The sequence below is a fragment of the Struthio camelus genome, chromosome 26 (assembly GCF_040807025.1).
Source record: "Struthio camelus isolate bStrCam1 chromosome 26, bStrCam1.hap1, whole genome shotgun sequence".
Classification (NCBI taxonomy): domain Eukaryota; kingdom Metazoa; phylum Chordata; class Aves; order Struthioniformes; family Struthionidae; genus Struthio; species Struthio camelus.
Window position 1 is genome coordinate 3741933 of NC_090967.1, and position 15583 is coordinate 3757515.

Genomic DNA, 15583 nt, shown 5'->3' on the forward strand with positions numbered 1-15583 from the left:
AGGAGGGTTTTACAAGGCAGAGACTTTTAAAAATTATCAGATTCTATTTGTGAAGAGGAACAGCGAGTTTGGATATTTAATCTGGGTCTCCCCACAGCAATACGAACCTGTGCCTTTTGGGGCAGCCCAGTGCCGATCCTCAACTCTCAATACCCGCATTAGGTGCCTGAACTGCCCCCACATATCCAGCCTTCAGAGGAGCAATGCTAAAACACTGCTCCTTGGGCTTGAAACACTCAAAACTGGGCACTGTGAAAGACCCTCCAGAGAGGACTCTTAACTAGATCCCTTTTGCTTTGAGGTAGATTAATTCAAATTCTGGCTGCTCCCTCCCCCTACATTTTTTAAAATCCTAACAAAGTGTAAAATTAGCTAGAATAGGAAAGAGCGAAAAAAGCTCCCGAGGTCACAGGTGAGAGATAGCCCAAGCTCAAGAGAGCAACCGCAGTAGCGCAGGGGGTCTGGGTCTGCTGTGACCAGTTCAGCCCTGGGTGATGTCACAGTTCCCTCTACGACAACACAAGCTGTCAAACACAAGGTCCAAACCCACTCCTCGGAAAGCCACCGCCAATCTCACTGCTGCATTGCCACCCGTCCTTGCAGACGGCCCAAGGACATTGCCACCTTGGCCAGAGTCCAGCTGGGAACAGTGCTTCCAGACTTAGCAAGCCAAAGAGCAGGGTGTCTGGGGGCAAGAAGTCACTCTCCAATGTCTGCACTGCACAGACTACATGAGGACCTCCCAGATCCAGGATCTGCAAAAGACACATCCTCAGACACAGCTAGTTCCTCATCAAGTGAGCACTCCTTTGAGACAAGAACTGGAGCTGTTGTGATAGATATCGGCACGGGGAGCTGTAAAGCAGGGTTTGCCGGACAACAGAAACCCAAGTCTGAAATCAGCACCTTGGTTGCCTATCCTTCAGAGCAATTCCTAGGCTCAGAAAAGGCCGGTCCTCACACCTTCTTCAGGGAGGAAGCCTTGCTTCACACCGATGTTGACATCATTGGGCTTGTGCAGAGCAGCATCATCAACTGGGAGGCAGCTGAAATCCTGTGGCAGCACATGTTCTACCATGACCTCATGGTCCCCCCTGAGGAGCACGCTTTACTCATCACAGATCCCCCCCTGAGTCCTATCACCAACCGAGAAAAGATGGTGGAGCTGGCATTTGAGTCACTGAACTCCCCTGGCATTTACATCGCCTCACAGTCTGTCCTCTCAGTATATGCCCATGGTCAAACTAGTGGTTTAGTTGTGGATGCAGGCTACGCCGTGACCCACACGGTACCCGTCCATGAGGGTTACAGCTTACCACACGCTGTCGAGAGAATGGATATTGCCGGATCCCACATGACACATTACCTGATGAAGCTTCTCAGGGACTCTGGGTACACGATCAGTGAAGGGATAACCCAAGTCATAGAAGACATCAAACACAAATGCTGCTACGTTGCTCCTGACTTTGAAAATGAGTGCTACCTCCCTAAGGCCACCTACACGGTGGATTTCCCCTTACCAGATGGTCAGACCATCAGTCTTGGGAAGGAGAGGTTCCAGTGCCCAGAGGTGCTCTTCAACCCCCCCCAGGCACACGGGATTTCTTACGTGGGCATTCATGAGATGGCCCAGAGAAGTCTAAACAAAGTTCCAGAAGCGGTCAGGGAAAAAATGTACAAAAACATCCTCCTGTGTGGAGGCTCCTCTCTCTTTGAGGGGCTAGAGGAGAGGTTTTCCAGTGAGCTCCTCCGAAAAATGCCCTCTAATGACAAAATCAGAGTATCTGCCATCCCCTTGAGGAGATATTCTGCCTGGATGGGGGGGTCCATCCTTGCCTCCCTGAAAAATTTCCAATCATGCTGGATCCGAAAGGAGGAGTACAGCGAACACGGACCATGTATTGTCCATCAGAAATGCTACTGAAGGAGACACTTCACACCGGGCTGAAGGCCACCAAGAGAGCCAACAGGTTTCTTTGGCTACCTGGGTGAGAAACACGTATGTATTGATGCACAATTTACTTGTGGCTACAGGATGGCCAGTAGAAAGCAGTAATAAATGGTTTTGCTTTATTGAACACTGTCCTTTCCCAGGTTTCACATCATGCAGAGTTGTGGGTTATTTCAGTAGATGCCCCAAATGTGAAACCAGCAGATCCTGCTCCCCACAATGCCCCAGTGAAATAGGTGAGGTGCTTCACACAGCCCTTGCTCCATTCCCCCAACCCCTCATCTCAGCCAGCACAGAACTCCCATGCAGCCATACCAGCCCTGGAGGGCAGCAGAGGCCTGTTCCCCAACTCACTCTGCTGCATCCCCTCCACGCTGTTTGCTCTCTCCAGGCTGTCCTGCAGCCTGGAAAAACTATCTTCACCCACAGAAATGCATGTCTAAGGGTTGGAACACAATGACTACCTGCAGCCAGGGTGTCCCAAGCCACAACAGGGGCCTGCTTGCTCAGAAAGGTTTTATTTATGGGGAGAAAATTGCAGTCCAGGTTGAGCAGCCCAGGGGGCTCTCAGCCTGCATCCTGCCTGCTGGAGACCTCTTGCATAGCCCTGCACAGCCCAGAGGACAGTGCTGATCATGGTCCCCCACCTCCAGGGCCACTACAGTGGCATCAAAGTGCCATTTCCACCTCCTTGAGGCCACCCAGGAGCTCATGGAGACACAGGAATGGAGTCAGGGCATGCAAACACCAGCCCAACCTCCTCACTCCAGCCCAGCTGAACAACAGCCCAGCCAGGAGCAGAATTGCATGGCCCCACTTTGCAGAGGAGACTTTCCCTCCAGTACAGCCCAGGCACTCCAGAAAAGGTTTCTAATGCTAAAGCAGGGCCCTGCAGATGTCTCCTATTGTGCATACAGCCCTTGCAACCACCTCCAAGCACACAAGCACTGGTCATCAATGCCCACATTCCAGCAAAAAAACAGGCACTCGGAGCATACTGCCACGGTACAGACCAAACCATGATGTGGGGATGTGGTGGTGGTGGGGGGGAACAGAGCAGAGCAAAACCTCCAAATCCATGACACCCCTAGTTACCTAAGGAATTTTCCTACCTCACTGCTAGGAAATGGTCTGACCTCTGTCCATAGCAGCTAAAGGGCCAAGGGGACTCCCAGGCACAACAGGCAGAGCTAGGCTGCTGCTAGCTCCCCCCCCTTCAGTGCCTTCTCCAGAGAAGAAGACATACTGACCCTCTGGGTTTTGTAGGTCTGAGTGCTTACCGGCCTCAGGGTGCACTTGGCAGCTCCTCAGGGCTCAGTCACCTCCAGCTGTAGCTCAAGGGACCTGGGCAGCTCTGCAGCCACCTGAGTCACACAGCCCTGACAGTGACCAGCGTGCAGGTACCTTGGCACCAGCCAGCTCTCCTCCTGACACAGCACATTCCCATGTAGGGTTTCTTCATCCAGCTGCTGCCAGTTCAGAGTCAACAAGAAGCAGGAGCTACAAAAATTCCTCCCCAGCTGCACTTCATCACTGGGATTTCATCAGGGGCTGAGGGCTCACAGGCACAGGTGTTCCCCAGCTGCAATTAGACACATTGAACCTGCACCATCATCTTTTCCTCAAGTTGCATCCTTTTATTTTCCAGCCCCCCCCACCTCGATTTTGCTTTCTCATCCTTTTTTATTTCTCTGCTTTCTCTTTTCAGCCCCAAGAGCTCTTGGCCCCATGAGGACCAGTTATTTAATACTCCCACTCAGGTGGGCAGAGTTAAGGGTATTATGGCAGGCTTAATCCCGTTGTTTGCTGATGCTCTTGAACATCAACGTGGCAAATTTAATCTCACTTGAATGTAGCTTTTGTGTGAAGGCAAAACCAGGACAGAGGTGTCTACCTCACCTCTCTGGCACAGACTGCAGCCCTCAATCCCACCCCGTGGCCGGATCCCTGCAGACACCAACACATGCACACAAGCAATTTTCTCACCACAATGGGGAGATAGAGCCGTGGAAACTATTTCAAACAATGTCAAGCTCAGCACCAAACCCTCCCACAGAAAGTCCTCAAGAGAAAAATCATGCCAAAGTTACCAAACTGTTGTGAAACTCTGCCGACCTTTTGAAGCTGGTGTGGGGTTTGGCAACAGCTTTTCAGCTGGTGACACTTTTATTGCACCTTGGTGCCCGGGGCTAGACCTGTTTTGGTCTCTTCACTACCAGCTGCGTTTGGGGGCTGTGTGGAGCCAGCGGGGTGAGGAGGAGGAAGAGGGCAGAGCTGCAGGGATGCTGCAGGGAGCTTTCCCACAGCTCACTGATGAGCACAGAGTGGTTGGCTCTCACATTGAGTCAAACTAGCCACTTAATTTCCCCTGAAACTTTCCACAGAAAACAAACTCTTACCTTGCTAGAAACCCAGGCCACAGAGGTGGGCTAGGAGGAATGAGCAGCTCTTGGGAAAGGAGGGGACAGGCTTGAGGGACACGTGCAGCAAAAGCAGCAGCACGAGCGACCCAAATTTGTTCCCTGTGAGCCAAAGGGGAAAGCACTGGGGCCAGCCAGGTGCTTTATTCTGCACCCTGGGCGTTAGCCAAAACTTTCAGTCTTTTTTCTGTTCAAGCAATTTTAAAACAAAGGCTTAAAAGAGGGATAGGACTTGAATTCTTATAATTCTTATCTTTACACTGAGGGCAAGCTCCTTCAGTGGGTACCACCATGGGCCACAAAAAAAAAAGCCATCACATTTGCAGCTTTTTTAGTCCAGCAAACTCCCCCCCCACTTCCTCTTTTTGTTTGGCAAAAAGCCTGAGCAACAGCATTCCACCACCCTCTCTCCCCCCGCTTAGGACATGGACCCCCTCCCCAATGTGAGCCGGGTGAGCAGGAAGGTAGTGATGGGGCAAGACAGGCCGATTTTATTTTGGTATTTCCTTAGCACATCAGAGAAAATGGGGAAAGTGGCAGGACAGGATTCGCTCGTTCTCGTAAGCACTTAATTGCAACCAGGCGAGGGTTGCTCTCGGGATGCCTGTGTCAAGGTGTGAGTGGGGAGGCACCTGCGTGTGTGGCTCCAGTCAAGTGGAAATACCGGAAACCTATTCACAAGAGGTTCGGCCTCGCCTCTGCTAAGGAAACTTTGAACCAAACGTTTTAACCCGTCCCAGTTTCCCGCATTCCTCGACCCCAGTGAAATCCTGCACCCTGCAAAAAGCATTGCTGCGTTTCAGTCCCGGCAGCAGCACGAGGCCTCGATCCCGGCGGGCTCCCGCTCCCGACAGCTTTGGGAGGCAGCCTCAAAAGCTGCCCTGCGAAAGCTTCGGCGTCTCCACCCTTGCCTGCTGGCGGCTCGCTCTGCCTCCTGCTCGCTGGCACAATGCAGGGTGCAGCCACCACAGAGGGAAGAAATTGCTCAGCGGCTTGACACCTCCGTTTCGCTTTCATCCACCCAAAAGTACTTTCTGCTGCCCATCAGCCTTTCCCCATGGAGGAGGATGGCTCCCTTCACTGGCTCGGGTGTTCGGCAACGGTGCCGCGAGCCAATGTGCAAACCTCCCCGGGAAGGTGGATGACACCTGGAGGATTGGCACAGCTCAACGGGATCCCAAAAACCGATGCAAAGCTATCGAGCACTTGCATTGAGAAGCATCGCTTTTGCAAGCAAAAACGGATGCGGCTTCTTCATGCCGAGGGGAGTAGGGCAGTTCAAAGCTGGGGGCAGCCTCCAGATCTGCTGGTCACCTCCAGCTCCCTCTGGGTGAGATAAAATAAATATGCATTAGGCGAGACACCCTGCTGCACATCATGGCTTCAGGGCCTAAAGGGAACGGGGCAACCCTGCATGCTTGGTGTTAAAGCGCTGCATTTCACTGTCCCAGCAGGGCATCAGCTCCTCCACGGGCGTGTATTTGTATTACGAAGAAAACCTCTCAGCCGTAAGTCTCAGAGAAATAAGACACCAGGCAGAAAGGGCTGGTAAGATTTTGAGGTTAGTCAAAAATGCTGTGGTAACTTAGCGGAAAGTATTTTTCTGCCGTAATCTCATTCTGATGCCAGGCCAAGGTTTTTTGTGCTGTAGGAGAAAGAAATGCAACGAGTGTGGGAGGTGTGAACTGTTGCTACCGCACTGGGAAGGTGGTGACGACTGGCGAGCTCAAAATGATGCTTGTCAGACTCCCTCCTTGATAGTGGCGTGAGCAAGTAAAGTGGAAAAAAAAAAAGACATTATCGGCCTTTTAAAAAAAAAACAAAAAACAAAACCCGAATCAAATAGCTGTGAGACGACCTCGTCAGCAAATGTTATTTAAAAGCAGAGACATTTGCTAGCATTGTCTCCTCTCTCCCGCGGGTGGGGAGGCTTAACTTAAGACGCAGCCCTTCCGCTCCCTTCCCCTTCACTCACACATTTGCCAGTTTGAAGCAGCCCTTGGCATCACCCAGTGAAAATATTTTCAAGCAGCAAAAACACCGCCACCTGCGTTGCGAGCTCTCGCACCTGCAGAGCTGCCTCCCTGCTCAGGAAGGTTTTTCAAAGCCTTGCAAACTCAGAAGTGACAGTGGCAAAAGCAGGGCACAGTTTGGAGGATGGGGACCCTTGCACCCAGGCCATCGTGGCCATCCCAGCGGAGGTGACACCTCTGCCCTGATGTGGTTTTTTACAGGGGTGACGGTGTGGTGGCAACAGGGGAATGACTTGCTCTCCGTCTCCAGGCGCTCAGCCCTATTGCCAGACCGGTGCAAGCTCCTGCCACCGCTGCCACCAAATCGGGACGGCTCGCGGAAGTGCTGAGGACAAGGAGGACCTCTAAGATGCGGAAGCGAGTTGTAAAACTTCCCATTCATGAGCCACCAACACTTCCTAGCAGGAAGATCGGCGGGTGCGAAGGGGGCCGAGACAGCTCTGCATGAACCTGCTCAGCCTCGGAGACACCGCTGGGATCACAGGGTGTCTTTAAAACGATGCTCCCCATCCCTCCCCATCCAGTCGGAAACATCAGAGTTCTGGGTGCCCAACTCAAAATTGAATTACTATTAAAAAAAAAAAATTGGAAGCTTTTCTTATCAAATTTTGACTTCCAAGCTTGCAGTCCCTATTTCAAAGGTGTTAAGGACAGAAACAGCCTTTTTCGGATGCAAGTGAGGCTCCGACTCATGCAGGATTGCCAATTCCTGCTTTGAATGCCAAAAACTCGGAGAAAAGAAGGTGCGAAAGTTGCCACCGCTGCTGTCAGCCAGAATGATTCAGTGTTTGTGCCTCTGCTCCCAGCCCTGCCCTTTGTCCCCAAAAGCCCCCAAAGATGTTGGTGTCCAACCCACTGAAAATGATGAACCCACATCACCGAGGAGCAGTTCAAAAAGGTTTTTACTTAAACTAAGCATTCATATTTTGACCCAAAATCCTAGCTCAGATTGTTTAGCTTTCATAGCCGTGGCTCAACACTGAGGCCCAGTGGGTAGGACTTTGACATGAATTTAGCCTCTAAAATCAAGGGAGGCGTTTTGCCGTTTCTTGTTCATTGGTGACCCCAACGACCTGGTCGTAAGGCTAGTCCTGCCGCTCATCCCCTGCTTCCACGGAGCACCAACTCCGTCCCCTCCCAGCAGCGAAATAAATGATAGCTTTTAAATTAAATGTTGGAAATTTTGCCTAGCTTGGCAGGGAAAGTCCCTGCCATTGTAGTTAGGGGCTCGGGAGCTTTGAAGGCGGTGGATTTTTCCAGTGGTTATGCTGCTGACGTAATTAATCACCTTGTAACAAATATGTAGCCACTTGGGATTTCATAGCTGCTTTTATATGCTGCTATGTGGTTATTCAGAATCGCAGAGCAGCCATGGAGCTGAAATTCAGGGCATCCTGCTTTGCATTCACAGCTTAGTTGGATGCAAACCATGCATAGGCGTTTGCTGGGGCAGAAACTCGCACTGAAATGTCATGTTCACCGAAAAGCATGTTTTCCTGCTTCTCCAAGGCTCTGGAAAATAAAAGTGCAACAGCATCTTTATTTCCCTCTGAATTTTGTGTATTGGTTTTGCACTTCTATTCCCCCCTCCCCACTCTCACTAGGGAAATTCCCCCAAAGATTATATAATTTTTTTACAAGCAATTCAAGTGGAATATCTGCATTTTTATCAGTCAGAAAAATGCTGAAACAATGAGGAAGAAAATCTGGGCTCCTTCAAAACTTTCTTATTTTGTCTAAGAGCTTGAAACTGCCCTTAGCAGAGGCTGGCTGAGCCGCACGTGCTCTCTTTTTGATCCTTTTTTTTTTATTCTTCTGATCTCCTCGAGCTAATAACGATTTTTTTCCCCTTCTTAATAAATACCACAGAAAAGCAGCCAAGCAGAGACCTTGTTGTGATAATAACACATTAATTCTTACTCATTTCTGCCCTGGAAGACATTAGACACTCTCTTGATTAAGCTCATTGTGATTTCACAGGGGAATATAATTTGATGGGCAGCGCTAAGGGGGCTCCATCCCTGTGCGGGGGGCAAGAAACCACCTGGGTAATTCAGCTCCAGAGCTAGCTCCGCTCTGAGCTGCTCCCTGCTATCATCTCTTTTCCAAGCCTGTCCCCAAAGGACTGTCATTAACTCTAATAACTGCAATAATGTGATGAGGTTGGGTAGGGGAGAAGCCTCCAGGACCCCTAAGCCTTGTCTCTACTCAGACGCACACTGGTTGAAGGAGAGATTAGCAAAGATGCAGATAGGTGTATTTTATTCCCCCTGGGAACTAGAGAATAAATAAATTGAAAAAAAAAAAAAATCCTAACCACAGAATCACACAGAAGCACGGAACGGCCAAGGTTGGAAGGGACCTCTGGAGGTGATCTAGTCCAGCGCCCTGCTCAGGCAGGGTCCTCTAGAGCATCTAGAGCAGCTAGAACCAGCTGCTGGCTGCCCAGGTGTGGCTGGTGAAACTGTTCCCGTCAAAAGTTATTTTCTCCACAGAACAACAACAAAACAAAACAAAAAAAGCTTTTTGTCAAACTGAATTTACAGTAAAAGGATTTATAACTTTTGTCTTTTTGCTCAAGAAACAAGAAGGAAAACTGTATGACTTCAAATCTGAACCTCTGACATTTCTTGAGGGGGGGAGAAAAGTGCTGACAAACTGAAAATTGTTATCAGATGGCAAGCCTTTCACATGCGAGCAAGGAAAAAATAATTTCCTAGTTACTTCTTATGGCTGATTTGTGGGAAAAATCTGCTCCGGAAGGATTTGGCCAGCAGTCAGCCAATGAGCAAGGGAAAAGACCAGAAATGAGGAGTCAGGGTCGGAGCTTGATTTTGGTGGCACCAATACAGCGGTACTCAGCTGGGTCTTGCGTGCCCTGGCTGAGCGCAGCGGCCAATAGCCCAGCTGCCACTTGGAGACCTGAGTTTTCAAGTGGGAAAACGGAGCTGGCAAGTCCTTGTAGGGCTTCAGCAAGGGCTGACAGTGAGAGGATGAGTCCCCAAGGTGTCCCCTGGGTGCCGAGACTGCCGATGCTCATTCCAAAATCTTCTGCAGCCACAGCTGGTGAGAAAGGGAAAGCTGAAGAAAAAGGGTTGGGGTTGCCGAGTGCTTTGGCCAGTGGCCGATCCCACCTGGATGGACACTATCCTTCTGGCCAGGCACATGTGGTGGTCTCAAGGGGGCACAGCTGGAGCTCTGGCTGACAGGGGGATTTCTGCAGCAGTTTGGGGCATCACGTGGCCACATCAGGGAGCATCAGCAAGAAAACTTTTTCCATCCTGGTTTTCCACTGCTCTGACCCTTTCCATAGGCCTAGCTGCTAGCAGCCTAACGTAACCACTTTCTGACTTCACTGTCACCACTAAATATTCTGGGTTACAGATGTGAAAAGCGAGTATAGGTGTTAAAACTCAGAGGAGTCCCAAGGCAGCGCAGGCAGCTGCCAGCCAAAACAGTTGTTCCCAAGCAGTGCATTAGGGACCCGGGGGTGGACTGGGGAGGGGACAGCAGCACCGTCCTGCTTCATCCCAACCAGAGTAGCTCAAAACAAGCACAGAAAGGTGCGAACACAAGGACGTATCTGGGTCTTCCGTTTCTACCAGCTGAAGAAGCCTCTTCTCACATGCCCGGCACCCTCCTGGTGGTGCGGGGATGTTATTAATACAGGGGTTTCCCTTGCAGAGGGACACACCAATCCCTTGGACACACAATTGCAATACTCCTCACGCTGCTTTTGCTACACAACGAATTTGCATCTGCAACGAAGAAAATCTCCTTCAGGCTTTGCTTCTGCAGCCTGGCTGGCACTTTATTCTCAGCTGGCAGGCAAAGGCAGCACCGCAGACCTGCAAGAAAGGCAAAGGCATGTGTTTTGAAGACTTGCACATGCAGTGTTGTCCCCCTCACCTGATGTGCATCAGATGTGATTGCCAGTGTCGTTCCCTCCAGACCTCAGGGCTGTGCAAGCCCCCGTAGCCACAAAGCTCGGGATCTGTGCGAGGAGCAGGGATAAAATGCAGGGGCACCGAAAGAGAGGAGACGATTTCTAGGTTTAGCTTAACCTAGTGGGACCCAAATTCTGCTTGTGGATTTTTTACGCAGCAAACCGGCATTTCCGTGGGTGCTGTGCAGATTGCTTCACCCTTGAGTTTGAGTTAATTTATGCAAACATCAATAAGCCAAGTTTTCTAGCAGAAAGACAAGAAGAGATAAAGACAGCATGATTCCACTTAAATGCCTCTGCAGGAAAAGGCTCAGTTGAGTACAGGACTAGGAAGAGAGGGTTAGTCCCTCCTCACCCAGTGGAGGAGACAGCTCGATCCTTGCTCTGCTGCAGCCTCCCTGCACAAAGGATAGGAAAAAATCATGTAATCCCCCACACTCAAGCCAGTAACGTGGCTCTTCCTCACTGGGGCGCTGGGACACTGCTGATAGATAGCAGCAACTGAGCGATTTGGATGCCTGGCATTGAGTGTACAGGAGCTGTAAAAGGTGGAAGGAGAAATTGGAGGTGGAAGAGTCTGGTTCGCATAGATGTTTGGGGATGGAGATTGGGTTTGGGTGCAAGTTTTGGTTAGCTGTTGTTTTATCCAAACCCAGCCCTAACACATCACAAATGCAAAGGCAACTTTAAACATATTAAAAAATATCAGATGAGCTTTATTCATTCTGGAGCATTGCTGTCTGAGTAGTTTGTTTGTTTGAGGTCTAGGAGTCATCAAACCTCCCCAGTTGCCTCTGATGTTTTAGCACGCTTATCAAGTATGAGTAAAGCTATGTGTGAGAAATGAAAGACTGTGGTCTTCAGAAGAACTGATATGAGAAAGCCAGCTTAAAGATGAATACTTTAGTGTAGTCACACTTCTTGTGCCGCACTTACTAAATTTTACAGGCTACTGGAAGGGGCTATACTTTCTTTTTCTCTTTTCTTTTTTTCTACAGGGTTGAGCATGAATTTGAAAGACAGAGTATCTGATAAGAGAAAGATGCATATTAGAAGGCAGCGACGTAAATACAAACTCCCACACACCTAAGATGCCTCTTCAATAATCACTTCATCTTAAAACACTGGCAAGCACTACTGCACATCAGTCAGGGTATTTGGTAGCCTTAGGAGCAGAGATAGCAACTCCCAAAATGTTTTGCATTAAAAGGGAGCTGGATCATGTAACTTGCTTTAGCCCTTTGCAAGCCACAGAGCTAAGTTCTCCGGTGTGGCAGCCTACAATTCTGGTGAGCGTCTCCGAGCTGTCTCTCTAGTCATACCTTCAGCCTGTCCTTGCACTGAGGATGGATATGCCTCGTGAACATTTTGAAGTTTATCCTGCCGGCATCCCTATGGAACAGATGAGGCCAAGGGCCCCTGGACACGCAGCTCTTCACCGTGGAAATAAGTCCCCCGGAAGCCAAAGCTTGCAGGCACTGAGCCTCAGTGCTGTCTAACTTGCTATGAACTAAACTGCATTGTCAAGGATCTGATCTTCAGATTCTTCCTATTCCTATTAGAAAGAAGACTGGATATGAGCACAAGAGCAAATTTAATCTGCGATATCTTTTTCAGCAGGAAACCAATAGGTATACAACCCAGGCAGCTGGGAGCAGAGCCTAGGGATTCGTGTGAGGAGCAGCTCTCATGCAGCTGATAAGTAGGTTAGCATGAGATAAGGGGCAGAAATGCTCTTGCTGCCTGTGGTTGATCAGTCAAGCTCCACGCAATCTCTCTGCATAGGAAATAATAAAAACCGGCTCTAACTCCAGCATCCGCAACCTGCAACTCACCACAAGGGTAAAAGCTTCACTGTAAAAGCAGAGATGCGTTGCTGCAGTCATGTGCATCCTCCCCCTCCACCTGCCCCTCCGGTCTTGCCTTGCCCAGCTGGTGTCAGTTGGCCTCGATCCAGATAACCTTCTTGTAGCAAGCAACCACCCGAGCACTGAGTTTCACTGCCTGGCTTGCAGTTAATTAATACTGCATTAATACTTGTATTAATCTGCGCCCTCAGCTCTCAGGGGAATTGCAAATCTGTGACATCAGGGTAACCTGGCACTGAAGGCACCAACCTTGTCCAAGTCACTTGGGGTTTACGACAGTGGATATGCAAACCAGAAGTAGTTAACTATTTTCTCTTCTGTATAAAGACCCACCCTCTTCTCTAGAAATAATCTCCTGGGACTGACATGGGATTAAATTAAAAGAATCCTATATGTTGGAGATTGGGGAATTCAGTTCAAGTTTGAGGCCCAGCTGCCCATATCTCCTGTCCGAACCGTGGTTTAGGAATAGGTGTCTACACCACCGCACTGCAGGAGGTGGGAAAAGGCCCCACAGCCTTTGGGATTTTGAGCCATTTTGTAGTGTAAAGTCTTGTGGCAGTGGGTTTACATCCTTTAAAAGGCAGAATTTGTCCCAGAGCGGTGTGCATCAGCAAAATATGGTCCCTCTACAGCTAGGCTGCTGCATCCCCTTGTAGCAGGGGCTGCGATGTAGGTACCCAGTTCATTTTGCAAACGATTAATACCGATAGTTGTGTATGGTTTGGAATTTTCCCCTCTAATTATTTCATAGTTGTGGAAATATGGCCAAGATTAAATATCAAAGAGATTTTTGAAATGGCATTGCCCTTACATGCACACGCGAGTGCTATACAATAGGTCAAGCAGTGGGGTATTCTGAATGTAATGCTTATTTCCAGAAGTCATTGCTAACTTTTCCTGCCTCAGTAATGATTCAGTCTTGGTCCTTTGCATGAGCTAAAGGTCATCATTAACTCATTCCCTTAAAGGGAAAACTCTGTAGTCATCTCTCCATCTAACACCATGAAGGTGTGAAAAATAGTGCTTGAAATGCGAGAGGTGTTTTTGCCTTTTTAGAGAGTGCAGTGTTTGGCAGCAGAAGAATGCTCTTTTCAGGGGCACAGGGACAGAAGGGCATTTGGATCCCCCCAAAGCTTCATCCAGCCTAGCAGCTGTCTCCAAAATTGGTGGATGCTTAGGAGAAACGTTGTGAGAGCAAAGGGAGCTTCCCCTGCCTTCCTGGCTCCTGCAGTCTGCAGTTTAGGGACTTCCTGAGCCAGACAGTCTATCCACACCTCTATGTTTAAATGCCCTGATGGACTTATCCTCCCTGAACTTGTCTAATCACTTTTTGACCTCAGTTATATTTCTGGCATCCAAAACATCCTGTGGTAACCAGCTCCACGGTTTAACTGTGTACTGCATGAAAAAATACTTCCTTCTGCTTTTCTATTTTAAAGAACTTCTGTGCACTTTCATTCAATGCCAGCTAATTCTACGCTATGGAAAACTGAGCAATTGCTCCCTGTTCAAATGCTTTAGGTCTTGCATGATGCATATTTAGATACCTGTAGGCATGTCCCTCTCAATTACCTCTTTCCTAAATCTGGCTATCTTTAGGTGCCATCCTTGCCTTCTCTTTATTGTATCTTTTTGAAGGCAGGAGGACCAGAACGGCACACAGTATTGAAAGCGGGAGTTCACTAGGATGTCAAAATTGCTTTGCAGAATGCTATTAATTTGAAGTTATCATATATGATTCATTAAGGTCATGGCTTTTTCCTTTGTGCATTAATTTGTATTTTTCAACGTTAAATTGCCCCTGCATGTTCTTCCACAGTCATTCAGGGTGGTAAGATCTTCCCCAACTCATCACAGTCATTTTTAGTTGTTGCCAGACTTAATAATTTTATAATACCAGAATCTTTTTTCATTTCACTATTTCCGCCTTATTCTCAGTCACTTACTGAATGTGTTTACTACACTACAAAAGCCACTGAGGTGCTACTCAGATTAACACCTAAAATGTATTTCCTGGAATTTGTGTGGGGCTTTTGAGCACTTTCCATTATGATCAGCAAAATTGTCACCGGTTATAGCAAAATGGCTATATTTTTTAAATTTGAGAAAAAAAAATCTATTGATTATGAAAAGAGGATGTTTGCAGAGGGGAAAGCACTGCTTTAAAAATAAATATTAAAACAGCATTGCAAGAGTGAGATTCACCTGTGATTGACCGGAGCATTAAGCTCAGAAGGCAAAAGGTTTATGTAATGTTTAAATGCCACTGAATGTTTCACCTCTGCTGCAACAAAGGCAAACACCACAATCCTGGGCTCCCTCTCCTTTCGGTCTTTGTGGCCCTCGGCACCCCAAATTCCCATCTGCGCTTGAGCAGAGGTTCGAGTGGCCGGAGGATGGTGCCTGGCTTTGCTGGAGTGACCAGGCCAGGAGCTTCCCGCGGGGTCTGGGAAGCTGTTTTGAATCCTTGCAGCCTGCAGAGGGAATTGAAGCACAATCTTTCATTTCCTGGGGAAGTGCTGTAACCACGAGCTCATATGCAAAACAAAAGGCTGATATTTATACACCATTTCTTCCTCCGCTGGTTGTGCTTTCGAATGAAAGTGATCGTGGTGGCCGCGCTTCGGCAGAGACCAGGCTGGCCACACGTGCTGGGGCTCGCTCGCCAGAGGAGCGCCACGGTGGAACCGCGGCCATGCTGCCACCCTAAACATGTGTGTGTGTGCATGCAAATGCATGTGCACGCGTGTGCATGTGCGTATGTGCAAGCGTGTATGTGATTCCTCCTGCTCAGGTGCCTGCAGGACAAGATGCCAGCATTACTGGGATCAAGGTGTCCCTACAGTGATGCTCTCGGGCTCATTCTCACCGACGCAAGCTAGTTTTTGCCTGCAAACCTCTTGACCCACTTTATTTCTCTATTTTGCCTCTATAAAGAACAAACATCACCAAATGGTACTGCTAAGTACAGGCCCGTATTTACCAGTGGAAATTATGATGATGTTAAAACTGTGGCATTACTTTACATATGCTTAACTGTGGGTCAAATCAACATTACAGTCTTAAATACCAGTTGGTCCTGAATTAGGATGGTGCTTTTGATCTTTCCATTCTGGTCAACAAATTAAAAAAATCAGAATAGGTTTCCAAAGGGATGCAAGTTCATGGGGAGTAGATCTCTTAACCAAGGCTGACCAGTACTTGTAATAAAACCTAAAATAGACACAAAATGTTAATTGGTTATTTGTGGTTAAATATAAAACACTTCCACCTCTTTTTGTTAACATAAAAGTGAGCCTCTCTCTTTTTTTTTTTTTTTTTTTGCTTTCTTTCCCTCCCATTTGGGACCAAAATGAATTTTG

General features: G+C 48.5%; 1 protein-coding gene across 1 annotated transcript; it reads left to right on the forward strand.

Moving 5' to 3' along the window:
- The first annotated feature begins 709 nt into the window (after nt 1-709).
- Nucleotides 710-1924, forward strand: ACTL9 (actin like 9). The gene has a single exon (XM_068919521.1). The coding sequence runs from the start codon at nt 710-712 to the stop codon at nt 1922-1924; it is 1215 nt and encodes a 404-aa protein (XP_068775622.1).
- The last annotated feature ends 13659 nt before the right edge of the window (nt 1925-15583 follow it).

Coding starts and splice junctions, on each gene's coding strand:
- ACTL9 (XM_068919521.1), top strand. CDS start 710: ATGTCTGCACTGCACAGACTACATGAGGACCTCCCAGATCCAGGATCT.